The sequence below is a fragment of the Micropterus salmoides genome, unplaced genomic scaffold (assembly GCF_014851395.1).
Source record: "Micropterus salmoides isolate LMB-PRFRI ecotype aquatic unplaced genomic scaffold, ASM1485139v1 Ms_hic_scaffold_12, whole genome shotgun sequence".
Classification (NCBI taxonomy): Eukaryota; Metazoa; Chordata; class Actinopteri; order Centrarchiformes; family Centrarchidae; genus Micropterus; species Micropterus salmoides.
In genome coordinates this window covers 15,251,279-15,279,274 of record NW_024040263.1, presented here as the reverse complement: position 1 = coordinate 15,279,274, position 27,996 = coordinate 15,251,279, and the positions used below count along the sequence as shown (strand labels likewise).

The 27,996-nt window shown below is 40.7% G+C and overlaps 1 protein-coding gene across 5 annotated transcripts; it reads right to left on the bottom strand.

The window, feature by feature from the left end:
* Positions 1 to 5: 5 nt before the first annotated feature.
* On the bottom strand, positions 6 to 26,303 carry LOC119899138 (circadian locomoter output cycles protein kaput-like). Of its 5 annotated transcripts, none has more exons than XM_038713581.1 (24): positions 26,158 to 26,303; positions 22,306 to 22,397; positions 21,175 to 21,330; positions 19,078 to 19,166; positions 18,497 to 18,556; positions 17,316 to 17,464; positions 16,538 to 16,629; positions 16,190 to 16,279; positions 15,877 to 15,997; positions 15,338 to 15,451; positions 13,241 to 13,359; positions 13,051 to 13,133; positions 12,693 to 12,799; positions 12,465 to 12,612; positions 10,895 to 10,970; positions 9,954 to 10,098; positions 9,138 to 9,241; positions 8,828 to 8,935; positions 6,507 to 6,665; positions 5,574 to 5,795; positions 4,700 to 4,893; positions 4,456 to 4,585; positions 3,696 to 3,830; positions 6 to 3,428 (listed from the first exon to the last, which is right to left on the bottom strand). In XM_038713581.1, exons 4-24 carry the CDS (start codon positions 19,092 to 19,094, stop codon positions 3,147 to 3,149), a joined length of 2,655 nt encoding a protein of 884 aa, XP_038569509.1. In that variant the 5' UTR covers positions 19,095 to 19,166; positions 21,175 to 21,330; positions 22,306 to 22,397; positions 26,158 to 26,303; the 3' UTR covers positions 6 to 3,146. The 5 variants fall into 5 exon arrangements, with proteins under 5 accessions (XP_038569509.1, XP_038569511.1, XP_038569508.1 ...); XM_038713583.1 differs by having other exon boundaries at positions 3,147 to 3,428; positions 3,696 to 3,827; XM_038713580.1 differs by lacking the exon at positions 26,158 to 26,303 and adding an exon at positions 25,696 to 25,807 and having other exon boundaries at positions 3,147 to 3,428.
* Between the last annotated feature and the right edge of the window lie 1,693 nt (positions 26,304 to 27,996).

The window sequence follows — 27,996 nt, the reverse complement described above, 5'->3', positions numbered from 1 at the left end:
AGATGTGAGTAACGTATAATATTTGCAACTGTTTTTATTTTCAAATTGACCAAGAGGGGAGAGGGGGGTTATAATAATAGCAAACATTTTGCTTCAAAATATTGATTATTACATTTGACTTTGGGGTAGATAAAGGAACACAGTTCGATAGCAGAAGAAGGGATATACATACATACAGTACAGGTAAGCATAGCACCATTTTACACTGAATACTGGTGTTCTTAGCTTTGTGTATGTGTACAGTATTATACTAGAACAAGGACTCTTTAGAACCAAATAGTGTAGTGGAAGAGTGATCTGTGTATCTCTGTGGAGGGCGGGGGAAGGGCTCGTTGTCTTGTCTATGGTGTCCCATTTCAAATATCCTACACCTCACATTTCAACAGCTTTCAAACTCATCTTCCAACCAGATGTCAGAAAATTACTTTTGAAATAACAAAGTTTGTAACATTCTGAGGTTCTTCTACAACACAAAGCCTGTAAATAAGATTGTGTTTCAGATTCTATATGTAGATCCTTGCAGTGAAAAACATGATTTTCTTTAACACCCCTTGTTTCCTTCATCACAAAGCCTGTAAAAGGTCCTCCATAATCAACAGTTAAAAACATCCATTTGTCTCTTTATAACACCTTTACATTCTTTGGGCTGGGTATCAGTGACACAAACAACAAACATTTCAACATTACCCTTTAGAGTGAATCCTTAAACACAAACTAGTCTATAGAGATCTATATTTGCTATGTGATGGGTAGAATACCTGGTTCAAATAGTAAGACCATCACTGTAAATGCTCTCTTCTATTCCTTCTATGTGGACAAAGTCAGGAAGAGGATTTGTCATTGTCGCACACATTGCCATCTAAGTTAAAACGTATCTAAGAGTTTTACCATTTGGGGCTGGTCTGATGTGTAGTTGTTTTGATAAGTGTTTTTTTGAGCAGTCGGCCATTGTAAAACAATAAAACCGCCCATATTCTTTATAGCCTGACAGGTGACCAATGCTTTGCATTGCCTAAAACCCATTCTTTTACAGTCACATATCTGTTTCCATATGAAAATATAATGGGTTACAGCGACAGTTAACATGCATACAAACCCTCACACACAAACATGTATCCAAGCTGAGCTGTCCCACACACCGGCTTGCAGAATACTGAGCCCAACCGGAGAGGAAGTTTCTTGAATATTACAATTATTTCTTTATACTGCAACGCAAGAACTGATTGGCTATCGCCAGGGGGAAACCAATACTGACTCCCCTGAGTGATACGAGAAGTAGGATCAAGAACAGGAGACGCTATATTCACACAAACACATATACACCCACCCACACACAGTCTTTCCTACACTCTGAGACAAAACAACACATTCTAAAAGCTCCTTTGCCAACAATTACGCTTCCTCCAATCCAAGGCTTTTCTGTTTGATATGGCTTACAACTGTAATAGAGGGGCTGAGCCCATTTCCATCTGTATTTAAAGTCAACTTGGGCAAAGCCCTAGTTTTAACTGCTGTTTGAGAACTGAGAGAAGAGTGAACTGAACTGCATGAGGGTTTCTGAGGCCTAACAAGAGAAAGAAGAATAAAACACTGATGATACAAAAGACCATGAGGCAGTTGGTAGAAATGCAGGTTCGCTGGTACAATGAAGTCAATGAATATTCGTCTATTCCAATCCGGACAAAAGCTATAAAGGATCTTTATATTTCTACTCCATCATATCTGCCACTGCACAAAAACAACATAATTTTAGTCTCTTTGGAGACTTCTCCCGCTATATTATTTTGATAAGGAAACAAGGAAGGCAAATTTGAATGAGGCAACTGCGTCCTTTTAGGACACTTCCTCCTCTGGTCTTTGCAGCACCACTGTCTAATCCTCCCGGGTCTGGTTCCAGACTGAGGCAGAAGCAAAAAAACTTTCCACATTCCTGAGAATACAAGTACCATCCAGCAACTTCAAACCCTTGCTAAGTCAATTATTGTAAGACACAAGGGGCGACAAGCACACATACACACACATACACACCAACCACACACAGACACTCTCATGCCCAATCATGCACACAAAAGATTGTATTCCCCCCCCAAAAAACACACACTAACTCACAGAATCACACCACAGGTTACAAATAACTAGGTCTCGACAGTGATTTACTGTACACAACCATATCAAGTGCTAAAGTTGACGATATACTGTTTGTTACGTATAGGGCTCTCTGACTGTTAAAAAATAATCCCTACTATATACACACGCATTAAATTTATTAGAGGGTAATATCTTGTTGGAAAATATATCTACACCTTTGAATAGTCTGCTTGAAAAGCAACATAATTTACCATTATTGGCACTTGGAATCACTAAACCCGTGTTATAATTCAGTTAAACTGTAATCTAGTTTCTTGCCAAACATAATTTGTACTTACAAAGTTAAAAGGAGCCTTTTTTGTCTCAGAGACACAGTGTTTAAAAACACAACTTTCACAAAAAATAAAAATAAAAAATAACCCAAGCCCAACCAATTTCAACAAACCGAAAGAAATTTAAAACCTTGTCCTGGACTTTCTTTTTTTTTTTCTTAGAGAAGGGGGGTGGTGGGGGTGGTGGTAGAGAGGTTTCTGAGAGAGCACGTCATTGCTCTGTCTTTGACCAGAAAACACTTGAACAAAGTAAAAATTTTCAAAAGCGACTAATAAAAGCTTACACAGTTATTTTTTCCATGCAATCATATAAAATACTACATTTCTGTTTCCTGTTAGGCTATATTGGATATTTACAAGTTTTTTTTTTATCATACAGTAAATCTGTACAAGGTCAGTCCACTTTGACACACCTTCAAAATAAAAGTCGTTACAGTGGCGATAAGATGTTTGCTGGATTTTTTTCAGGTTGCTGCACCCCCCTCACAATGCCGCCTCCGGTGAGGGAAAGGGGAGTTTTAATCCATCCTGTTGTCATGGTGACAATCCTTAGCGAGTTCTTTGCAGACTCACAGGCTTTCCTCTTTCCTATGATCATTTCTTTCAGATGGAGGAAGGGAGGGCAACGATTTTGGGAAAAATGGAAGTTTGTGACAGCCACACGACCGGAACAAATGTATGCAGCAATCCCCAGCTTTACTAACTGAACACATTTCCCTGCAGGCTTTACTGTGGCTGGCTGCTGACACTGTCAGTCCTGTGCGATGACGGGGCTTTCTGCTGTTTCTGGGGCTGTGGTTTCAGCTGCTGCTGGTGCCTCTGATGGTGAGATTGTTGCTGCTGCTGCTGCTGCCGCTGTTGTTGTTGTTGTTGTTGTTGTTGTTGTTGTTGTTGCTGCGGCTGCTGCTGTTGGTGCGTTGCCTGTGTGAAGGTGCCCTGTTGTTGGAGTGGGAAAGCTGCCTGCAGAATCAGCTGGGTAGACTGGTTACTGTGGAGAAGACGAGTGCCCTGGTAGGAAAACAGTGCAATAATATTAGAATATGAAGTAGTTTGTACTATTTAGATATGTTTACATTTTCATTCTAACTTAAAGTCAACAAAATTTATCTTTCTCTTCTCACACACTCATAGATACTTAAAATTATTAGATTCTGTAAACAGTAGTTTTATTATTTCAGTTTTATTATTTTATAATGCTAACTGCAGGTAAAAGACAACACGTGGTTATCTTGTCAGGATGTGTACTTAAATATTTTTGCTGCCCTCTACTGATACCTGTAGGAATTGCTGTTGTTGCTGCTGCCCCTGCTGGCCGCTCTGAGCCACTACAGTGGTCTGATTTTGGCCATCGGGCTGACCTTGGGGCGCTTGGGCTGGTTGCAGAGTCAGGGTCTGGGTTTGCCCACCCTGCTGAAATGGCACATGAGTTAACAGAGAACAACACAGGGATGTAGTCATGTAAGTGAATCATATAAGAAATGATGTTTTCTTTGGAAAATTGCAGGCCATTGACTGCATATAGAGAGATCCATCTATATTGGCAACACCTGTACAAACCCTTAAGGTCTCTCTCAATGGATTCTTTAAGGAACCAACTTGTCAAGTGTTTTTTGGACAGGCAAGACAAATAAAAGGGATGGAGTCTATTGTAGACGTCAAAATAAAAACAACACGGCGCCTGTTTTTTTTTTGACAAATCATATACTAGTCCTCTTAGTTGTTTGAGTCATCTCTTTGACTTTAATCTCTTGTGTGCTGCTTTCAGACTTAGGCAATGAAAAATATTGCTGTTTTCTTTATTTTCATTTGTTGCCAAATATCAGCATAAAATACAAAAAGTTTTTTCAAGACTACATTTATAAAACAGACATTTGCTGAGCTAGCTTTTTATTACATTGTATTGAACACTGAGCAGCTGGGTGGTTATGTGCCTCACACATGGTCTTTTGGAAGGACTCTATTTAGAGTAATTCTTGATCTGATCTTAGATACAGTTTCATTAGTTACTCTGTGACTCACACAGCTTTGTCCTTACCTGTTGCCCACCAAAGGGGTTGTACGCAGTGACCACCTGTCCCATGAACATGGAAGTGGGCACCATGACTGCTCCACATGCCATTGGAGCTGTCACAAGCTTGGTCACCAGCTGCTGCCCTGCTGGGAACCTGGAGAGAGTGAAATGGAGAAAAGGGAACAGGGGGAAAGAAAACTAAATTACAGCCAAGAATCATACTGGACATCTTCTATTTAAGTATCAGGTTTGGTGGCTGTCTACTTACCGGATCTGTCGGTCCTGTGTGAAGGTGGCCACGGCGGTGCCTTGCTGTGTGTTGTTCTGCGGCAGGCTGGTGCTGATCTGCAGCACGTTGGGCTGCCCTGGCTGGGAAATCATCATAGTGTTGTATAGTGGAGCAGATACAGAGCCCTGGGTCTGGGGCTGACCCTGGGGAGGTTGCTGGGGCTGACGCTGAGGCTGGAGAGTGGCAATGTGGGGAAGGAGGGAGGGACATGAAATGAATTCCTTTAAAAACAAAGTAAACCGACTAAAGTGTCTTTTCTTGTGGATTATTGCCCCCACTTTCTCCAGTTTTCCCATTTCATTTCAGTATATTTAGTCATGTGAACATAGGTTAAAATAAACTAAACAGATCATAAACCCCTAAATATACAAAAAAATAGAAACGGGTGGTGGTCTGGGAGGTTTTATGAAGCCGCTTCAAGACTTAGAAAAGTCCCATATAGTAAGGTGAGACATTATTTTGTCACAGTATGCTTGCTTTTGACACACAAAAATATGAACATGAAGTAAAAAGTGTTGCTTTTGTTGCCCATGCTGTTATGAACGGACTTTATTATTACATGACAGGATAACTTCGATAGATCACCATTACTGAACAGCAGAGTATGGACGTTGTCTCCAACTGTGGTAAATACGATAGTTTGTGTGTTTAACAGGACTCAGCTGTCACTGTGAGTATTCTGTCCCTCACATGACTAAACACTAGCAGCATACATGTGACCAATAGTGTCAAAAGTTCACACAAGATTAGTGTTCTCAGAGGAACTTGAAAATTGAGTACATAATTATTGTTGGACCTTTCAAATGCTGACAGTTTATCCGAGATAATCTGTGTGTGTGTGTGTGTGTCCCACCTGTGTGAGAGCATTGGTCTGCTGCTGCTGCTGCTGCTGCTGCTGCTGTAGGTTCTGCTGAGGGGGTGGAGCCTGCTGCTGGATGGTGAGTTGCTGAGTTCCTGAATGGACAGGGTTAATTGTTGTCTGCTGGACCTGACTGGTCAAAGTAGCTGTTTGTTGGACCGACCCCACCTGGGGGAGCTGCACATTCATCGCTCCACCCTGCTGCTGCAGCAACATCTGTCGGGATGGAAACACTAAATGTCAGGCCACAGTTGTCTGTGTGTCGAGGTGTACACTGCATGCCGTTATTTTTGTATATTTATTTGCCAAATCAAAATGTGCTTATTGTAATAACAGAATTGAACAGGATGCACATTCAAGTAGTGAAACATCGTTTCCTCTGAACAGAAGAAAAATTATGCATGACTCTAGTTCTGATCTAGGTCAGGCTAAGCCATGTAGAACAAAACAGGAAAAGACAAAATCACAATACCGATACTGATCTGTTAAAAAAGAAGAAAGGTTGCATGCTAGTTTTGTTTGTTTAAACAGTTTTCAACATTTGAAAAGGATTAATTATCATGTGAGAAAAAAAAAAAACTTTTGGTAAACTGAAGTCGCTCTCTTTTATTGTTTGAATATAATTAGTTTTTCTTACATTGTCTTGTAGATACTCTTTTATCAACACAGCCAATAAACAACTATCAACCAACCACCACTGAGTAAAAATAACGAATTATGACACAAAGAGAGAGTAAGGGAGGAAGAGAAATAAAATGAAGGAAGATTTCAGAGGGTGATGAGTTTGTGTACTACATTATAATTATCACATTTGAGACAATAAACCATAGACTAGATTCAAATATAACTGCGTCAATTTAATGAAAAGGCTACATTTTTAAATTCTGCGGCCTTGACAGCTACCACGCGTGTGAGTTTCCCTAGTACCTGTAGGCCCTGTCCCTGGACTCTCTGCAGCTGCTCTTGGATGTGTCTCAGCTCCTCCTGCTGCCTCTGGATGTTGGCCTGGATCAACCTTGTCCTCTGTTCCAGCTGATCCTTTAGATGCTGCATGGCATTCACCTGCGCTGAGAACTCCATCACCGGCTGTGGGTGGAAAGAAGAAGAACAGGTCAATTACTTCAGCAGTATAGACTTTGTGCGCATGCAGTTCCCAGTAACTGATGTTCTGCTGTTCATTACGAAACACTGGCAAACAAACATCACAACCTCCACAGTAGGGCTGCAGCTAATGATTACTTTCATTATTGATTAATCAGACTATTATTTTCTCCATTAATTATCTCCACCAGGTGTAAGCCTGGAGGGGATCATGTGTGTATCCGCCTGCAGCCAGTCTCTCCCTCTTAAATGTGAATATTTTCTGGTTTCTTTACTCCTCTATTACATATTTATGTGACATTCATATGTGATGTCATTGTGGAGTGACATTCATTAAATAAACCTACTGCTTTTATTACATTACTACTTGTTATCAGGAGGTAATGTTCTCATTGTCAGACACAGGCTACAGTATAGAGAACACATATATACACACTATAAACCACAACAATATAGACAGATTGAGACAATAGTGCAATGAGCAGAGTACAAAGGATGCGGTAAATTATTATTATTATTATTATTATGTCGGAGGTGGATGAGATACACAGGTTCACATACATATATGTACACATGTACACAGTGGGATTGAGTATAGTGCAAAGGATGCTGGAATAAATAAGTATTATGTGCTTGAGCTAGGTGGATTTGGTATACAGTACATACAATATAACAATATGAACAGTATAAACAGAACTAAAATAGAGAATGAAGAATAAATAATAAGTGGTAACCAGTAAACAGGTGGCTGAGTTACTGGGTTATTGCACAAGAATTGTTCCTGACACTGTGAGTCAGAAGTCAGCTGTTCATCAGAGTGATGGCTTGTGGGAAGAAACTGTTCCCGAGTCTGTTGGTTTTGGCGTACAGTGCTCTGTAGCGCCTACCAGAGGGGAGGAGCTGGAACAGCTTGTGTCCAGGGTGAGATGGATCTGCAGTGATGTGTCCTGCCCGTTTCCTGACTCTGGAAATATAGAAGTCCTGAATGGAGGGCAGGTTGGCACTGATTTCTTTTCTGAAATCCTGACTGTCCGTTGTAGTCTGCTCCTGTCCTTTTTGGTGGCAGATCCAAACCAGACAGTGATGGAGGTGCAGAGGACAGACTGGATGATAGCTGTGTAGAACTGGATCAGCAGCTCCTTAGGCAGGTTGAGCTTCCTGAGCTGGCGCAGGAAGTACATCCTCTGCTGGGCCTTCTTGATGATGGTGTCAGTGTTGGGCTCCCAGTTTAGGTCCTGGGATATAGTGGATCCCAGAAACCTGTAGGATTCCACAGCAGACACAGCTGTTGAGCATGGTGCTGGGGGGCAGAGTGTAGGGGGGGGGGGCTCCTCCGGTCATCTCCACAGTTTTGAGCGTGTTAAGCTCCAGGTTGTTCTGACTGCACCAGAGAGCCAGCTGATAAATCTCCCATCTGTAGGCCGACTCATCACCGTCCTGGACGAGGTCGATGACCGTTGTGTCGTCAGCGAACTTCAGGAGTTTGACAGATGGGTCTCCTGAGGTGCAGTCGTTGGTGTAGAGGGAGAAGAGCAGGGGGGAGACACGCACCCCTGGGGGGCGCCAGTGCTAATAGTCCGGGTGCTGTATGTGATGTTCCCCAGTCTCACCTGCTAAGTCCAAGTTTGTGATCCACTGACAGGTGGAGGCTGGCACAGTGAGCTGGGTGAGTTTGGTGCTGAGGATGTCCAGACTGATGGTGTTGAACACCGACCTGAAGTCCACGAACAGGATCCCTGCATTTGTCCCCAGAGAGTCGAGGTGTTGCAGGATGTAATGCAGTCCGAAGTGGACTGCATCATCCACTGACCTATTAGCCCGGTAGGCAAACTAGTCCAGTTGTTAAACTGAACGAAGCTCTTTCCAAAGCACCAGTGATATTTGAAGCTTCATACATCATCAGTCACTTGATATTCTTCATTCAACCCAAGCTCCGGCACAATGCATTAAAACAGTGCCCTTCACAAGAGTGAAACAAGCTTAGGAGCTTTGGTATCATCTGCTCATCTCTACAGTAGGGACAATGTACGTTGCAGTCGTGTTAGTGTGGTTTCTTTAGTTGGCATTTTCACTTTGAAACTGAAATTGTCTCGGCACAACATAAGTCAGTAGAAAATGAAATTAAAGTGTAGTAGTCCCATTCTCACCTGTACATTTGTCTGAAGCTGTTGTTGCTGCTGCTGTTGTTGTTGTTGTTGTTGTTGAGTGATCATACCCGGAGTTACACTCTGACTTGTTGTTTGAGAGCTCATAGACTGCAAATATACAGATAATCAAGAGAATTATCACTTGTTAAGTGCAGGAATTTGTTATATCACATTTCCTTAACCACACTGCATGGAAATGAATAAAATTCCATCTCTGTATGTGTTAACTCATGGTATCAATCAGTTCCTGTCAAACCAGGAAGTCCTAGTTTGCTGTGTGTTGGCGTTTTGGACACTCAAGTTTGCTCACCTGGCTGCTGATGGATGAGCGACGTTGTGATGTCATCTCCATGGTGGAGGCCAGTGACTGCCGAGGAGGCGTGGCCGTGTCCATGTGTAGCTTAGAGGCTGTTGCTGCAGAGACAGAATTATTGATGAAGTGGCATACTTTACACACTCATACTCATTCTACGTCATCCCATTGAACTCCAGGTCTGATATGTCAACGACTTGTCTTTAGGCTGAATTCAGATCAAACCCGGCATTGGGGGAAAAAAAGCGGGTAGTCGATTTAGGCAGCGGCAGAGGGGCCGCAGAGGATACTGAAAAGACAAAAAAAACGCAGCGGCCTTTGGCGGAAAAGTTGAAACAGAATCAACTTTCAGAATCATGCTTGGGTGGACAATCCGAGCAAAGTGCTCCACAGCCAGCCTGAAATATCACTGAAACCACGCACTAACCAGACGGAGTTCATGGACTATGATACACTCCAAGTTGTGTCCTCACTTGGTTTATTTCATCTACCCAGGTTCGATCTGTGTCTGGCTTGCAATCTATGCTGAAAAATAGCGATATCAAGAAGCTTCCTTTGGTTTGTGTTAATTTGTTTGAGAGAGACAGCGACAGAGGGACAGCAGTGGTCGAGTGACCTATAGAGTGAATGAGGAGGATAGCTGGTAGTGAAAAAGCCAGTGAATCAGAAACAAAACAATTTTCTGATTGTTTCACAGCGGTTAAGTTCCAAAGCACATACACCACGCAACCCTGCAGCTAATTACCGTAATGACGGATTTGGTCTGAATAACGCCTGCGGGTATTATGTCAGGGTATAAGTGACATAACTTACAAGTGCAAGTGTTGTCAGAGACATGGGATGAGGATTTTCGGGAACTCCGTGAGGAGGTCGAGGGTGATCGGCTACGGTCAAATCGCTCCAGAGCCTCCTTGAGGCTGGACGTATTTAGCTGTGACTCTGAGCCAGAGTCCTGACTCTAAAAACAGACACACAGAAGAAAAATACATATGAAAGCCAATTCTTCAATAAATCAATCAGTGGGTAAGTGAGCAAAATCAGTTATAACCGGTTAAAATCCATGAAATCTCATTTGAACCAACAACAATATACAGTAACTACACTGCACATGCTTTAGCCTGCTTTCCTACCAATACATGCTAACAAACAGCTACCATATGGATGACCCTAAAGCGTAACTGATTAACAAATAAACTGAATTAATGTGAGATTAACAACTACTATCCTTTAGTTTTATCTGTTAGTGAATTTCAATTCCAAGTTTGCTGTTCTCATCTTGATGTAATCACTGACCAAAGGGCTTGAGATAAAATCAGACAACAACAGTAAGATTGTCAGAGATTTGTGGACAGAGTGAGAAATGTTAATAGGCAGCAGCAACTCACTGCCAGAAGTTAATGGTTAACAAATTTGGAAAAATAAATAGGCTTTAGACTTCCTGTTCCAGTTCACATTAGTTTTAGGGCTTTATTTTGTGAGCCAAATGTAATCATTTATGACTCCTAATGAGGCTGAATATCGTTTGTATGGTTAATACCTTGTCACTAGAGAATGTCAGTCAATCAACTGATCAAAGTTCAATTGTGCTACTGATAGTTTAGTTTTTTCTGTTCCTCAGGCTTAAACAACAAATCTACTAATTCAACCACACTATGTTTCTTACAATTTTTCCTCTGTACCTGGTATATGGTGATTCATTTCATTATTGGGATCATGGATTTATGAAAAAAGATTTCTAGTAAGTAATTTCTCACCTTATCTGCAGTAACATCCGGGTTAGACTCCTCAATGCCCAGCTCTCTGCGCTGTTCTGCCCTCACTTCTGAATAGCTGTGTTTCAGACATAGGTGGTGTGCATGAGAGATGTGAAGACAATTTAGAAATGCTGTGTCACCTATAAATAAATCCTAGTGGTAGGGATGAAACGATTACCGGTTTAACAGTAAACCATGGTAAAATTCCCGATGGTTATTATTACCGTACACTTTTTAATTAGCATTGAAACCGGGTACGGTTACAATGCTAATGGAGGATGGAGGAAGCTACTCCGCTGATTAGAATGGAGAGGAGTGAAGCCAGTTTTGGACCAATAAAATACTACTACAGGGGCTACTACCTGTTGGCACCAGCGTCTACTGCGCATGATCACGTAGCATAACTGTGGTTTAATGACGTAGAACGGCAGAAACACCGTAATTCTGGTAGCTGCACCAACAAAAAGTTTCATGGCTCAGTGTGTTTGTCTGACTCGGATCGTCACTGATTAATCAGCCCACCTACGAGGCTCACCTGCCAAACACCAACGCAGCGTCACTGATGGCCGAATAGTTTTTCAGATTGCTGAGAGTTTATAATCTAAGCAATACGGTTACATCTCTCAGGTGCGACGGGGTATCACGGGGTTTTGACGTCATTTTTGGGCCTACATGGATCCCTCCATGCCGGCTTTGGTCGGCTTCACTGTCTGACCTCTGGTTTACCCCCTTGGGTTAACCGCGCTCTTATAATCTCACGGCAGACACTGTCCAGGTCTCCCAGACGCAGGCGCGTATGCGCAGGATGCAACGTGGGGGTTTGCGTCAATGACGGCAGAAGACAACGCTGCGTAGATTTTTCAGTCACTCTGAAGTCCGGTCGCATTGTAGTTTTTATGAGAGTGCTGAAGGAAACTTGATTGAAGAAAACCTTATAGTGAACGCAGGGTGAGTTAACTTTTAGTTTTATCTGACTTGCTAACCGCGTGTAAACTGAAGCTCTAGCTGATCTTTTAAAGACGCTACACGTTGTTCTGTTGCTGTGTGCACATGATAACACGTTAGACAGTTTAGTCAACCAACCAGCGTATCTAGACGCTACAGACTCCTGTATTTATGTCAGTTTTTATTGCAGTTACTATCACTGTCACTATCTTCTAAAGACGTATTTGTTTTCATGTAATTGTCCACGGGGTCATTGTATTACCTATAAAATATAAAATCTTGATAATGCACACTTAGATGATTTTCATATGTTTACAAAATGTATTTGCGGTTTTATTTTTTATGCAAACAAAATGGCAATTGTATTTGTAGTTTTCAATATAAAACTTGCTGAAATGGTTTCAGTGTGTGTATCGGTACATTTTAATATTTTTTGACACATTTCTACAATACCGTGATAATACGGATAACCATGATAATTTTGGTCACTATAATCGTGATATGAAATTTTCATACCGTTTCATCCCTACCTAGTGGAAATGGGGAGCCTTTTATTTGGATCACAACAAAAAAAAATCTCTAAGAGGTACAGAGAAAAAGAAGAAACAGAATTCAGCTGAAGTACCTGACTACTGTGTGCGTGCAGACAATAAACTCAGGCCGAGAGTTCCACTGGTGATAGGTGATGTAATAGTGCGTCTGAAGCCAGATCCACTGTTGCCCTTTAGTTAAGAAACGATAGTAGCAAGACTTCCCTTTACCGTACTGCATCACTGAACAGGAGAGAGACAAGAGCGTCAGAAACAACACGCAGGGAAATACTTAACTGAAGGTGTGTAAATGTGTCCCTCACAGTGTTCGTGACACTTGGCGAGTGTCTCCAGGTCGTCCACGTGGTAATAGTCGTACCCGGATGTTCCTAGAACCTCGAATGGCAGGTAGCCTATGATTGGTGGAGCTCTGAAAAGGAGAAACGGCATCTTTATCAATGACGCTGACACACACACACACAAAACAAAACAGAAGGTAGGCTTCACAAAGCCCTGCAGTTATGTCATATCTCAAAAAAATTTGCAGTGTGTATAAATTTGATGGCTGGGCATGAAGAGAACTAGTTCATACAGCGTGTTGTCAACCGAAAAGCACCTCTGACAGAGTGTACTGGCGCCTTAAGGAGTAATGCAGAATTAAGTGTGTGTGTGTGTGTTTACCTGTGGTCTAAGAAGAGGAACTTCCATTCTAAGCTGTGCCTGGAGGTGAATTCTTCATTGGGCTCCTCCACTGTACACATTTCCTATGAATATAAAAATAGAAATAACAGAGAGAGAGAAAGTATATAAGAAAGGGATTCATTAATGACTCTGTGATTTTATTTGCATGTGTGAGTGTGTCCAAGAATACCTTGATAAACTGGGGTTTGGCCAGCCGAACTGTGGCTACAAAGCACACCTGGTCATCGAACGCAGGTTGTAGTGACCGCTGTAACACCCCTGCTAGGCCATTCCTCGTCATGTTGGGAACTAGACAACACAGAGGAGAGTTTGCCATTGAGAATGTTGTTTACTCTGTGAATCAAAATATATTGTGTAGGTTTGGGCAGTATATATTTTTTCATACCTTCCTCACAATTCACCATACGAATATATGACAGTGTTTGGGGGGGGAAATATATATATATATATATATATATATATATATATGCATAAAATATGCATTTAGCCTACTTAGACAAGTCTTGTTTGGGTTTAAACACTTATGGCCTATGGAATAATGCATAGATAAGAAATAAGCGCCCTTCTTCCATAGATTCTTGCTGGAGGACCCGAAGACACTAACTTGCCACGGTGGATCCTGACACATCAGTGGGCCAAAAGAGGCATTTTTCTTTATTAGTTATCCAGGGAAAGTTAAAAAAAATCAAGGGCAACAGGACTTGGTTGAAGATTTTACTAGTCGTGTAACGGTACCGGTTTCAAGGTATCCCACTGTATGAAAATGTTCTGTTACACCGTTGCTGCGGTATCAGCGGGGGGTTTTTATGTCTCGTCAAAGAGGAAAGCGCAGGAATACTGAGAGTAACACTCCCTCTCCAATTGGTGTGAGCAGTCAATCAACTGTGTGTAGGATGGAACATTTCCCCCCATCGACAAAGATGAAGTCTGCCGTAATATGACGTCAAATATGATATCCCATCTATGGTACAACCACCCGTCACTCTTCGCTAAATTCAAGGTAACACTATCTTGAAATGAACATTTGCTGAGAGAGTTAGCGTGTTTAGCACTAGTGAAATAAATACTATTGGCTTGCTACCGAGGCAGATAACATGGCTAATTAACTAGCTAACACCAGCTAGTTTCACTTCTCTCGTTACTTCAGAGCGGGGAAGAACAGAGCACTACGTTTCTGTGATTTAGTAGTAATGAAATTTAGTTTGTTTAAGTCTTCCACCATTGTGTACATCTGTTTATAGTCATCAAAGTTCATGTTTTACGACATGTATAAAAAAATAAAATAAATAAAAAAATAGAGGAAGAAAACTCAACTGTGGCTCTGGTTTTTTCCACTGTTTGTTTATACATCAACACTGAAATAACAATAACTGATTTTATAGCATTATTTGCTATTATTCTTAGCAGCAGTGTTATAAGCAATATAATTTGTTGCTTAAAAATAGAATCCATTTTATTCAGTGGCGGAAAAAAAGTTTGTTTTTTACCCAGACATTTAAAAATAATACATTTAAAGCTGTAATACCAATACAGTGAGAGCGTGATATTTTATGCTATCACTGATATCATTCCTGTCCATGGCTTCCCACCACTCGCTCGCTGTAGAGTCACTCCTTTTTGTGTGCATGAGTGTGTGATTCAGCGAAAGTGAGCAAGCGGAAGGTGAGTAGTGAAGTTCAGCAATTAATGTGCAGTGTAGGTTACAGTTTGTCAGTGAATAAAGGCAACAGCTAAAGCTCCTGTGTGTGTTTGTTGTTTACCAACTGTTGGAAAAGTGAAGGGGGATATTTTGTTTGTTTTCACGTTGAAGATGAATTCAGGCAGTATCAAACGGTGTCGCCCACCTATGTTCGGATTGTACACTACATCACATAACCTAAATACAGCATCTCCGTATCACTTTAATAGAAAGAGTAGTGTCTGTATTTTTGACGGTATAGAAAGTCATATGGTCTGAATATCTAAATAACCTGGTATACTGTAATACCTTGATACCGCCCAAGCCTAGTACTGTGTGGTTCTGTGTAGGGCATTCATTTAATGACCACTTTCAAAGCATGTGTTAACTGATCACACAAAGTATGTGCACTGTCCAATTGATACTGGTGCACATTCCTGTGAATAAACAGGCCTGCTATGTGAAATAGCAAAGAAATAAATATTTTAACTTTTAAGTGGCTCTTTTTATTGCCATTTAGCTGTTCTAACATTTCTCACATGCAATATTGTTTAAATGACTAAAATAAATAAAAAATAAGTGGCATACCGTTGTTGAGTGACTTGAAGTTGCCAATGAACTTAACATATTCGTAGACAGGGGGCTCTTTGGGGTCAATGGCCCCTCGCAGCATATGGCAGCAGAACTCCATGTGGTTCTTAGCTGGAGACGATAAAATGAAACAAAGAAAAGTCAGGTCAAAGTCAATTTGGCATTCAGTGATGTATTTAAAAATGTTTCCTGATGCTGGAAGGAAATCAGAACACAATAAGAATGAATTATGTCTCTTTGTTTAGAAGATGATTATTTTTTATCAACAAATTATTATTTTTATTATTATTTATTTATTCATAATAAATTCCACGAACAGACAAAAGATGAACAGGGCAGGATTTATACTAAACTAACACAGTTAGCTACACCGCTATGGAAACTTTACATCTATCTACATTCTGAAGTATAGAAGTAAATGTTAAAGTGAATGATACTCTCGTTTAACCACCAAACACACAATACAGTAGAGTATTATTGGATAATGTTGAAACAGGCAGTAAGTATGGTGTCATATGACTTGGGGTGCTACTGACTCTTCAGGTAATCGTTGCTAAGGCTCTCTGGGTCGGTGGGGTGTGTGGACAAAGACTTGTACACTTCGGAGTGTTCCCCAGTTGGCAGGAAGTTTAACAGGTTCTGGTCCACCAAGTCCGTCTGGGAAACACATGCATAAGAACACACACACAAATCAGAAAAAAATCAAACCTTTTTTTCAGCACACACTGGCATTTGGTCACACTGACGTTTGGTCAGATCGACACACAGACAAATTCTGTTTAAGCTTGTTATACAATACATAGGGTGACTAATATATACCACACAAAATACACAACAAGTGTTGCTCACCGGGAGATGTTCTAGTAGTGAGGTGACACTCTCAGAGACGTAGAGGATGTTCCCATCTGTCAATATTGCTATAAAGAACCCATCCAGAGCCTGATGATGCAGACACGACAATATAAAGAGAACACCCTTAAATGTCAGTAAAAGTCAAAGACACCAATTTGTTGCTTGTTAAAAATCAAAAAAATCAAAAATCAGTTAAAATGACATAGCAGATATTTTACATTTAGAAATAAAATCACAATCCAATTGGACTTTTTGAGGTGAGTTAATCTTGACCCTGGTCATGAAAAACCTACCTAAAGAGTTAAAAAAACAGCTCTTATAGCAGAGAAATGTGAGATTACTAACCTCCAGCATGAGCTGGGTGAACTCCTCATTGCTAAGAAAAGGAGGCTTCCAGTCCTGCCTGATCTCACTTGACTCCGACTGGGCTGCGATCTCTGAAGGAGGAAAAAGGAGAGCAAATGGGATACTTTAAAGGGATGGAAATCAAGTCTTGCAGGAAAAAAGTCAAGTGAGGAAAACATAATCAAGCAACAGGGCATAAAAGAGACAAAAACAAAGGAAGTAATAACGCATGTGATATAAAACTGTATTGACAAGGCTCAGAGTGAAAACAAGGCAATTAAACAGAACACTAGATAACACAGAGCACCAGTCAAGTGGTAGCCGAGAGTTATTGAGCATGCACGGCAATGATAAGAGCTAGGATTAAAAATAACAGTAACCCATGTGCAGAGATCAAACATTTCAAGACACTCCCAGTATTTAAGTTGTGATCAACTAAGATTATGAAGGGAAAAAGAGTAAAGCATGTATGTATAAAGTACCTCAAGCACAGAATGAAAGCACGGCATAATCATTAATCATATTACACCGTCAAAAAGGTTAAAATTAATTAAAGAGTAATTTACACTTCACATGTACAGTGCCCATGTCTCATTAAATGTGTAATAAAATCATGGAGTGTCTGTTCTGTTTAACAACAAGCTCTAGTAATGAGAGTAAACGAGCACAGACAACAGTGTACACAAGAGTGAATGATAAACCTCACTACAGAACAAGGAGTCCACCCAGTGAGGTGTTCAAAAAAGGAAGAGACGTGAGGATGGCAGGAAGCCCTGACCTTTGTGTTTACACAGGAAGTCGATGCTTTTCTGCAGGATGGTGGACTTGTCCATCTTCCTGGTGTTGCCCGGCAACATGGTGCCAAGTTCCTTGATGAGGACATTGAACTGGTCTCTCCGTTTCTTCTCAGACTTGTTACGGGACACACTACAATCAAATCCACAGTTATGAATTAAGATTTTATGTTTTGCAGTTTTGTTTGTTTTATTGAAAAACGTTTTTAAACGTTTTTAAAGGTTCAGTGTGTAATATTTAAAAGGATCTATTGACAGAAAGGCAATATAATATACATAACTATGTTTTCAGTGGTGTATAAAGGCCTTACATAATGAACCGTTATGTTTTTATTACCTTAGAATGAGCCATTTCTATCTGCATACACCGTGTTGAACAGATTTGTGCAGCAGTGTTCATGAGAGAGAGAGAGAGAGCGAGCGAGCAAGAGGAGGTGCCGAACATATGTACTGCACGCAGCTCTGCAATACGATTTTAAATATGCCTAATAAAATTTAATGTGACGGTCAGCATTGATAATGTGGCGGGCTGCCACAAATAAATCAATGTATGGGAAACACTGGTTAGTAGTAGTAATAATAGTCATCTGGTTTCTGGCTATTCTGGTTTAGTCCACAAGAGCCGACGAGCGTGTAGGCCACCGTAGCTTCTCCTGCACACTTTGAAAGGGAGGGGTGAGCGGTGACTGATTCATGTGGTGCACATGAACACATGCTTAATCAGAAGAACGACTTCACAACTCGGGAAATGGGACCATCCGAGGAGCACTTGAATGCACCGTGAACAGCTGGTTGCAATTCGCAATCCTCTCCACTAGATGCCACTAAAATTTACACACTAAACCTTTAAAGAGATTTGTTTGTTTGTATGTTTTTTTTTGTCCAGACTGGCAGTTTTGACATACAGAAAAAACACCACAATGAAAAAAGCAGGTTCAACCGTTTTGTCAGTGTTCAAGTTAAGACAGTAGGTCTGATAAAGTCGACACAGAATATTCTCTACAGGGGCTAAACATGTAAAACGTGTTTCAAATGTGGTTATTCAACAAGTGTAGGTCTGGTCAAAATACCATGTGATGTTTTATGAAAAGGATTGGTGTATTAATAATAAACATATACTACAAGTAGCATCACTCTAGAGTGATTCTCTTTATATCTAACTTACCGTTTTGCTTTGTCCTTTTCATCTTCTTCCATCAACCCATCAAAGATGCTACAATCATCCCTACAGGAGGAAAGGAAATTCTTTACAGACTTCCCTGAGTTTTTCCCAACTCACTTTGTGTTTTCCTCTGCGTGCACGTTTGTTGGCAGCTTGAAAGCAGATATGTATTGTTAATAATAGTGAATGACGGATGTTGGCTAATGAGAGGATTCCTACATGCCAGGACCAAGTTTATTTTTGGGTCACACACACACACATAAAAAAAGAGAGTGAGACAGGCAGAGAGAGGGAAACGGAATGTGTTGTGCTTGCCAAAAAGGTTTACGAGTGCATTTGTGTAACAGGCCATTTCTTCTGTATGTTTCAATTAATATGGGTCAATATGAATACTTTCATTTGTACTGATGGTTGATATCTGGGGTGGTTAAGATCTTTAATTTTCATGGTTTTGATGCCAAAAGAGGCAAGAAATGCCGTTTGACAATAATAAGGTGACGTTTTTGCAAATCTATATATCTAAACATATTTTGTACTTGTGTCAAAGCATGTGCATGTCATAATTCGTGTGTGTTGCAGCATACCCTATGCTTGATGTCATGGTGGCTGCTGATCAGGGCTGTGGCTGCAGTGATTTGCTCTTTAGGCGTGAGGTAGGCATTTGGAAGACCACCTGGAGAGACAGAAAAACAAGTACTGTATTAGCTTAAGTGCCAGTTATGATTTACATATATTGCAATTCAGCAGACTCCAACACTAATCACAATTATCACCATTCCCATAGGGCTCAGATAACTGGCTCACCATGGTGGCTGCTTTTATACTTCAATACCCTACTGACCCTATACACTATCTAGTGTCAACTTGACCAGTGATAGACCGATTAATTGGGCGCTATCTGGCATTTTAAGATAATTGGCATCTTCCATCCTAATGACAGCTAATCTAATCTAAAACCATTACTGGCTAGCATTAAATATTAATTGTTCTACTGTAGAGAATAATGCAGTTGAATGACGTCAGTTCTGACAATTTGTACCCCACTATCCCTTACACGCCAGTCATGTTCTGAAATCTACAGCATAACCTGAAGTATTTTTCTGTTTCATTAATTAATAAAAAATCCCTCTCAAAACAACACATTACTGTCTAAAATAACCATGTATAGTACATTGTACTCTGCATGGAATAATGGAATTATCCATTACTTTTCTTTGTTTTGATATTGCCATTATACACTCACTGGCCATTTTATTAGGTACACCTTGCTAGTACCGGGTTGGACCCCCTTCTGCCTTCAGAACTGCCTTAATTCTTAGTGGCATACTTTCAACAAGGTGTTGGAAACATTCCTCAGAGACTTTGGTCTATGTTGACATTATCATCAGTTGCCGCAGATTTGTCAGCTGCACAAACATGATGCGAATCTCCCGTTCCACCACATCCCAAAGGGTGCTCTACTGGATTGAGATCTGGTGACTGTGGAGGCCACTGGAGTGCAGTGAACTCATTGTCATGTTCAAGAAGCCAGTTTGAGATGATTTGAGCTTTGAGACATGGCGCATTATCGCATTATCATTATCGCATTATCATTATCCTGCTGGAAGTAGCCATCAGAAGATATAGATGGACATGGTCAGCAACAGGTAGGCTGGGGTGTTTAAACAATGCTCAGTTGGTACTAAAGGGCCCAAAGTGTGCCAAGAAAATATCCCCCACGCCATTACACCACCACCACCAGCCTGAACCGTTGATACAAGGCAGGATGGATCCATGCTTTCATGTTGTTTACGCAAAATTCTGACCATCAGAATGTTGCAGCTAAAATCGAGACTCACCAAACCAGGCAACATTTTTCCAATCTTCTATTGTCCAGTTTTGCTGAGCCTGTGCAAATTATAGCCTCAGTTTCCTGTTCTTTGCTGACAGGAGTGGCACCCGGGGGTCTTCTGCTGCTGTAGCCCATCTGCTTCAAGGTTCAATGTGTTGAGCATTCAAAGATGGTATTCTGGTTGTAACGAGTGGTTATTTGGGTTAATGTTGCCTTTCTGTCATCTCGAACCAGTCTGCCCATTCTCCTCTGACCTCTGACATCAACAAGGCATTTTCATCCACACAACTGCCGCTCTTCTCTGTAAACCATAGAGATGGTTGTGTGTGAAAATCCCAGTAGATCAGAAGTTTCTGAAATACTCAGACCAGCCCGTCAGGCACAAACAACCATGCCATGTTCAAAGTCACTAAAATCCCCTTTCTTCCCCATTCTGATGGAAGTTGCCTTGACCACGTCTACATGCCTAAATGCATTGAGTTGCTACCATGTGATTGGCTGATTAGCTATTTGTGTTAACAAGCAATTGAACAGTTGTACCTAATAAAGTGGCCGGTGAGTGCATATCAGCCATCGACCGTCCTGCTCTCTAAACATCGACATCGGCAATTGCAAACCCAAATTGTTTTACCACTAAACTTGACTGAATCCCGAATCGTAGCACAGATGTCCAAAAAAGACCCTATTTGTAGTCAATAAAACATTATAACATGCTGTATGTTGCAACATGAGTTGGGAACATACATCTAAATATAGACTAATTAGATTGAATCAGTGAAAACGAATGGTCTGCATGACTCTTCCATATGTTAATTTAAGTGCAATCACAACATGTGTAGTCACTTCTCACCCCAATGCAGCTTATGCACACGGTCAGCTAACGTCTTTCAGTGGTCGTAGAAAAGGTTTGGGGTCAAAGCTGACTCTACGGTGAAAACTGACATTGACGTCATTGGGGTCACAAGAGGGCACCAGACCACAGGAAAGACATGGTGGTGAACCAAACCTGTGGAAAAAATCAGAGCAGAAAACTGTGGTCATGAGGTGAACTTGCCCCTTGTGATTTGTGATAGTTTTTATAAATAAAATTGACTTGACCATCAGCTTTTAGCAATATTCTATCTATAATCCCATGAGAATAGTGAATAAAATTCACTCTTTGCTGAGTCCAATTGCAACTACAGCTATAAATTATAATTTTCATAAGATAAAGTGTTTTATACAAGGAAAAAAACAACATCTTGGTTGTAACCTACATTAACACTGGGATGGTCAATTTACTTCAGAAGCATTTCATATTTGTTGAAATTGTCTTTACATCCCTTTGGAGGGAGGCCTGAAGGGAAGCGGGTGGATTTTTTTTCAGTTGGCTACTTTTCATAATGGAGCTGAGCTAGTTTCTCCCCAGCTTTAATGGAAGAAAAGCTCAAATATTAAATTATTTCTGAGAGATTGGTCAAATGTTTCACATGCAAAATCAGATTGTGGGTTGCATATACAATTGATCAAGTCAGTTTTTTAATGTCAGATGCAGCAGAACAACATGTTACCAGCCAGTGTAGTAGACCACCTTCACTGACTTTACTGATTTACCAACTACTGACAATGTTACTGCTTTTTAACCAGTTTTACAGTGTTTCATTTAATTAACTTGGACCTGCACAAAAAAATTACAGATGCTTTCAAATAAAAGTTTTTTTTTTTTTTACAAGTACATTATTTCTAGTTTTATAACTTACTAATAAATGAACTAATAATAAACTACAGAAACAGATTTTATGAATTAACATTGTTAGAAGATCCTGGAATCCAGTTTGTTGTGCCACAAAGTTTTTTAAGTGTGAATAATATACATCAGTGCAGAGAGGAAAACCTGGAATAAATCAGTTATTATGCATACATTATTAGTATTTAAGAAACTCTTCTGGAGCACACTGATCCAGTTATGAAAAAAGCGGTGATTAAGTATTTTCTTACTTACTTTCTGGAATTTCTCTTTGCAGACAAAACTTGCTGTTTTAGATGCTATCCTTCCAGGCACTGACAAACTTTCTCACGTGAGCCACACCTCACCTGCAACACAAATAACCCACACTCATTCACAAATATCCAAGGGGCCTGTGTTCACTATTTACCATGCATGTAAATTCTATAAGAAATGTAAATATGTTGGTTGCTGCAAGGTAAAAACAGGAAAATGGGGTTGAATAGTTTTATTGGTCAGAAAATGCCCACTTCATCAGAGCCCACTGTGCCATCATCATCAGACCAAGAGTCCAAAACTAAAATATACTGATTCTACTACAATATTATGGCTACAACTAATAGTTATTTTTATTATCAGTTAATTTGCCATTTAGTTTTTCGATTAACTGATCAATCCTTTGGTCTACAAAATGAAACGAAATTGCAAAAAATGGCTGTCTCAATATGAGATTAAGATGAGTTCGGACCAACAGCCCAAAACCCAAAGACTTTACGGTGATATAAAACACACAAAAGCAGAATAACCTCACAATTAAGAAGCTGGAACCAATTCATGTGTGGATGTTTTGCAAGAAAAAATGACTAATGCAATTATTGAATTATAAAATTTCATGATGTCAATCCCCTGTAATCATCAGCCAGTCAAGAAAAGCAGCAACTCCTCTCAATTGAGAAGCTACAGTGGGTACGGAAAGTATTCAGACCCCTTTAAATTTTTCACTCTTTGTTTCATTGCAGCCATTTTCCAAAAATCAAAAAAGTTCATTTTATTTCTCAGTAATGTACACTCAGCACCCCATCTTGACAGAAAAAAACAGAAATGTATGCAAATGTATTAAAAAAGAAAAACTGAAATATCACATGGTCATAAGTATCCTTTGCCGTGACACTCATATTTAACTCAGGTGCTGTCTATTTCTTCTGATCATCCTTGAGATGGTTCTACACCTTCATTTGAGTCCAGCTGTGTTTGATTATACTGATTGGACTTGATTAGGAAAGTCTGTCTATATAAGACCTTACAGCTCACAGTGCATGTCAGAGCAAATGAGAATCATGAGGTCAAAGGAACTGCCTGAAGAGCTCAGAGACAGAATTGTGGCAAGGCACAGATCTGGCCAAGGTTACAGAAAAATTTCTGCTGCACTTAAGGTTCCTAAGAGCACAGTGGCCTCCATAATCCTCAAATGGAAGACGTTTGGGACGACCAGAACCCTTCCTAGAGCTGGCCGTCCGGCCAAACTGAGCTATCGGGGGAGAAGAGCCTTGGTGAGAGAGGTAAAGAAGAACCCAAAGGTCACTGTGGCTGAGCTCCAGAGATGCAGTCGGGAGATGGGAGAAAGTTGTAGTAAGTCAACCATCACTGCAGCAATCCACCAGTCGGGGCTTTATGGCAGAGTGGCCCGACGGAAGCCTCTCCTCAGTGCAAGACACATGAAAGCCCGCATGGAGTTTGCTAAAAAACACCTGAAAGACTCCAAGATGGTGATAAGATCCTCTGGTCTGATGAGACCAAGATAGAACTTTTTGGCCTTAATTCTAAGTGGTATGTGTGGAGAAAACCAGGCACTGCTCATCACCTGTCCAATACAGTCTCAACAGTGAAGCATGGTGGTGGCAGCATCATGCTGCTGGGGTGTTTTTCAGCTGCAGGGACAGGACGACTGGTTGCAATCGAGGGAAAGATGAATGCGGCCAAGTACAGGGATATCCTGGACGAAAACCTTTTCCAGAGTGCTCTGGACCTCAGACTGGGCCGAAGGTTTACCTTCCAACAAGACAATGACACTAAGCACACCGCTAAAATAACGAAGGAGTGGCTTCACAACAACTCCGTGGCTGTTCTTGAATGGCCCAGCCAGAGCCCTGACTTAAACCCAATTGAGCATCTCTGGAGAGACCTGAAAATGGCTGTCCACCAACGTTTACCATCCAACCTGACAGAACTGGAGAGGATCTGCAAGGAGGAATGGCAGAGGATACCCAAATCCAGATGTGAAAAACTTGTTGCATCTTTCCCAAAACGACTCATGGCTGTATTAGATCAAAAGGGTGCTTCTACTAAATACTGAGCAAAGGGTCTGAATACTTATGACCATGTGATATTTCAGTTTTTCTCTTTTAATAAATTTGCAAAAATTTCTACATTTCTGTTTTTTTTCTGTCAAGATGGGGTGCGGAGTGTACATTACTGAGAAATAAAATGAACTTTTTTGATTTTTGGAAAATGGCTGCAATGAAACAAAGAGAGAAATATTTAAAGGGGTCTGAATATTTTCCGTACCCACTGTATAACTAGGGAACACTGGCCATTTTTGCTTGAAAAATTAGTCGACTAATCGTTATATTATGTCTGACAGAACAGTCCAAAAATGAAGCTCCTAAACTTGTTAATCAGAACACAACACCAATCAGACAGCATACTAAAGTTGCAACAATTAATTGATTAGTTGTCAACTATTACATTAAAACAAAACAAGACATTTGAGGATGACATGTTGGACTTTGGAAAAACTGATTGACATTTTAAAGACCAAGCAACTAATTGATTAATTGCTGAAAATAATCTTTCAAATTAAACCGACAACGAAAAGACTCGCTAGTTGCACCCCTACAACATACCACCACTTGGATCACATTGTGATCAGAAAATAGCCCCCATGTAAGAGGATTTTTCTGTAGATATGACAGTAGAAGGAAGGTCAAAGTGGGTACAGTAAAAACATATGGATAACATTATAGCCCAGCTAGATTATCTTATTGCACTCATTTTACTGGGGGATAATAGTGAGATTTAGGTATTTTAGTAAACCATCCAAAAGACCCCACAGTGGTCCCTTGTCTGTACTTCGACAAGCACTGGCCTGACCTACAGTCATGTATTCCTGACGGCCAATAAGTGAAACCTCATTAGACTGATCTTATGCAAACTGTACACCACTGCCAATGAATAAACACAGATATATTAGAAACATGGCACAGTGCAGACCACGTAGGGCAGTCGACCAAAGCAGCCACTGGCTATTGGCTAGGAAAGGTAACGTTAATATTTTTAATATATCTTTAGTTACACAGAGGGTTCGTTATACAACTCCTAAGACAGCAACCCATATAGCAAGCTAGCAGGCTAACTAAGCTTGCCACCGAAAACTGCCCATTTAAGATTTAATGCTCTTACTGACCCCGTTTCCTCTCGCTACACTCGCAAATACTGAGTGACACAGATACAGCAGGTAAATTATTCCCCGTTAGTGAAATAAACAGGAGGAATATCAGTCCCTATCATGGCATGCTGGCGCCGAGCCTCAAGCTGTCACGCAACAACTGACATTGAAGACAAAATAATCTGTAATATATATATACTATATATATATATATATGTTACCGTCGGTCCTAAAACACCGCGAGAAAACTGAGCCTAAACATCCGCGCGGGGCAATGTAAAAGCCCACAAAAGCATAATACATGTCGGCCGCGGAGAAATGCCTAAAACCAGAGATGGTGGAAACATTTTCGCGGCAGATGTATGTGTACACACACACACACACACACACTCACACACACACACACACAGAGTCCCCAGGCGCACACACATACACACACACGGAGAGCGGTGCGCGCACACGCTCGCCCACTCGTACACATAGACACTGGCTGCTCTGAATGTGGGTCACTGGGCCTTGCTCTCCCTCGAGCGTGCGGAAACAGTCCCGAAGCCTCCTCTGCAGTCCGACCGCTTCCGCACGCTAAAAAACAAACAAACCTCGGACACCGACCACAGTGGCCGTGCTATTACACACTCGACGACCATCGCTGGCTTTGGATGTGCATTAAAAATAATCCTTACCTTCCCGAATAACCGACAGCAGCCTCCGTGTTTTGCTTACTTGAGCGTTGCATCGATGCGGTGGGGGCCGGGAGGACTCCGGGTTGGGGAGAAAAACAGGAGGCCTACTTCATATTACGACATTACGACGTACTGTCATGCGCAATGGAGACAGTTAGGGCGCACTATTTTGCAAGTACAGTAGCTGTGAAACGGAGAGGGGATCGCTGAGTGATCTTCAGAGGGGAAATGACTCCGCGTGTTTGTGTGGCTCTTCCAGCCAAACTAGTCCACTGTAGATGTCACCTAGTTTTTTTTACATGATAGAAAATAAAATGACATGGAAGCGATTCTGCCACCAGACAAATGAATACATTCAAAGTGGGAACGACGGATCTCCACTTAATTCGCCTTTTAATTAAAGGCTTAATATTTAGAGATATAAAGCCACCCTATTTAGATATTTTCACAATTATATTAAAATGCATTATTGACATAATCATATTCTTTTCAGAGAGAACAGTTTGTGTTACAGTGATTGGACTGTGAATGTGACATTGGACGGTCGCCAGGACGGTGCAGAGCAGGGTAGGGATGGCCCTGCCTCATGGCAAGGGGTTTCCCCTTTAATCGACATCCAATCAGAAGCTCTACACACCGTGACGTACGTTGTACCTAGACTGTGTCAGGGTCCCCAAAATTCATATTATTGTGTATTTTGACATTAAGCTATTTTTATGCGGCATGGCAAGTGTTTAAATATTAATTTCACATGGTGGAGAAGATGATAAACAACAGTAAGTGTATTCCTGCTTAAAACTTTCTATGCAAATAACAACATTCATAAACAAGGTATCATTAGGGTAAAGAGATGACAGAGAAGTGTGGCCATGTAAGGGCTGCAGTAGACATGTATAATGCTGGCAGTGATAGCTATTTATACTGTATTGTATGTATGTATATGTCTTTACAGAAAAGAGAATAGTATGTTATATTGTTATATACAGATAAGTACAAGACATAGAAATCACATATACATATATATATATAAAGACAAAATAAACAAGTTACTGTCTCGCTGTTGCAGAATTAAATCTCTCCAGTTAGTATAGAAACTGTATTATTATATTATAGACCTGGAGAGGCCATGTTTCCTCTGACAGTCCTGCTACATAGTAGATGGGCTTCAGCTGTGTAATTGCCCTCTATCAGTGCAGGACTCTAGCTCTAACAGGAAGATTTGGACAATATTTGGACAATTGAGTGTAAGTTGAACCAGAGTTCTACGGCCCCTGTGTCCATGTTTACACGGAAGTCAACATGCAACATGTAAACTCAACTTTTCTTCATCATCCTCTCTTACTGTCCCTCCCCAACTGGCCAAAGATACACCCAGAAAAGTGTACTGACATGGCAGACAGGCGTGGAGACATTTGGGGAAATTAAACAGTGATCTCTTACCTTAAATGATGATGCACAGTGTTGAAGCTAGAAAGTCGTCTCTCAGACAGGATCTGGCTCCCATCATTCACTTAAAAGAGCTGGCTCATAGAGCCAATTCATTCGCGACCGACACACCGCTAGATACCATCAAAAATACATTTTCAATAATAACAGTGGTGTCACAGTGCAAGCAAGTAATTCTGTTTTATGTCATATACATTATTTATTGCATCACAACATCAGGGTAATTTTTTGCCTTTACTGTACTACAGCTTTTTAAATGCAAAACTGTTACAGAGTTCAAATGTCTGCAATTAAACAATGCAAACTTAAATCTGTGCGAATAAGTTTAAATAGAAGTCAAATACTACAATACTGCCGCAAAAATTGCAAATTGTAAAATCCAGAATCTACATG

Bases quoted from the DNA above. Each gene is read 5' to 3' on its own strand.
- LOC119899138 (XM_038713581.1), bottom strand. The intron at 13,134-13,240 runs GTATTCTTGGAC...TTATATTCATAG, and splicing joins CCAAACCCCAGTTTATCAAG to GAAATGTGTACAGTGGAGGA. The intron at 3,429-3,695 runs GTATCAGTAGAG...TTTTCCTACCAG, and splicing joins AACAACAGCAATTCCTACAG to GGCACTCGTCTTCTCCACAG.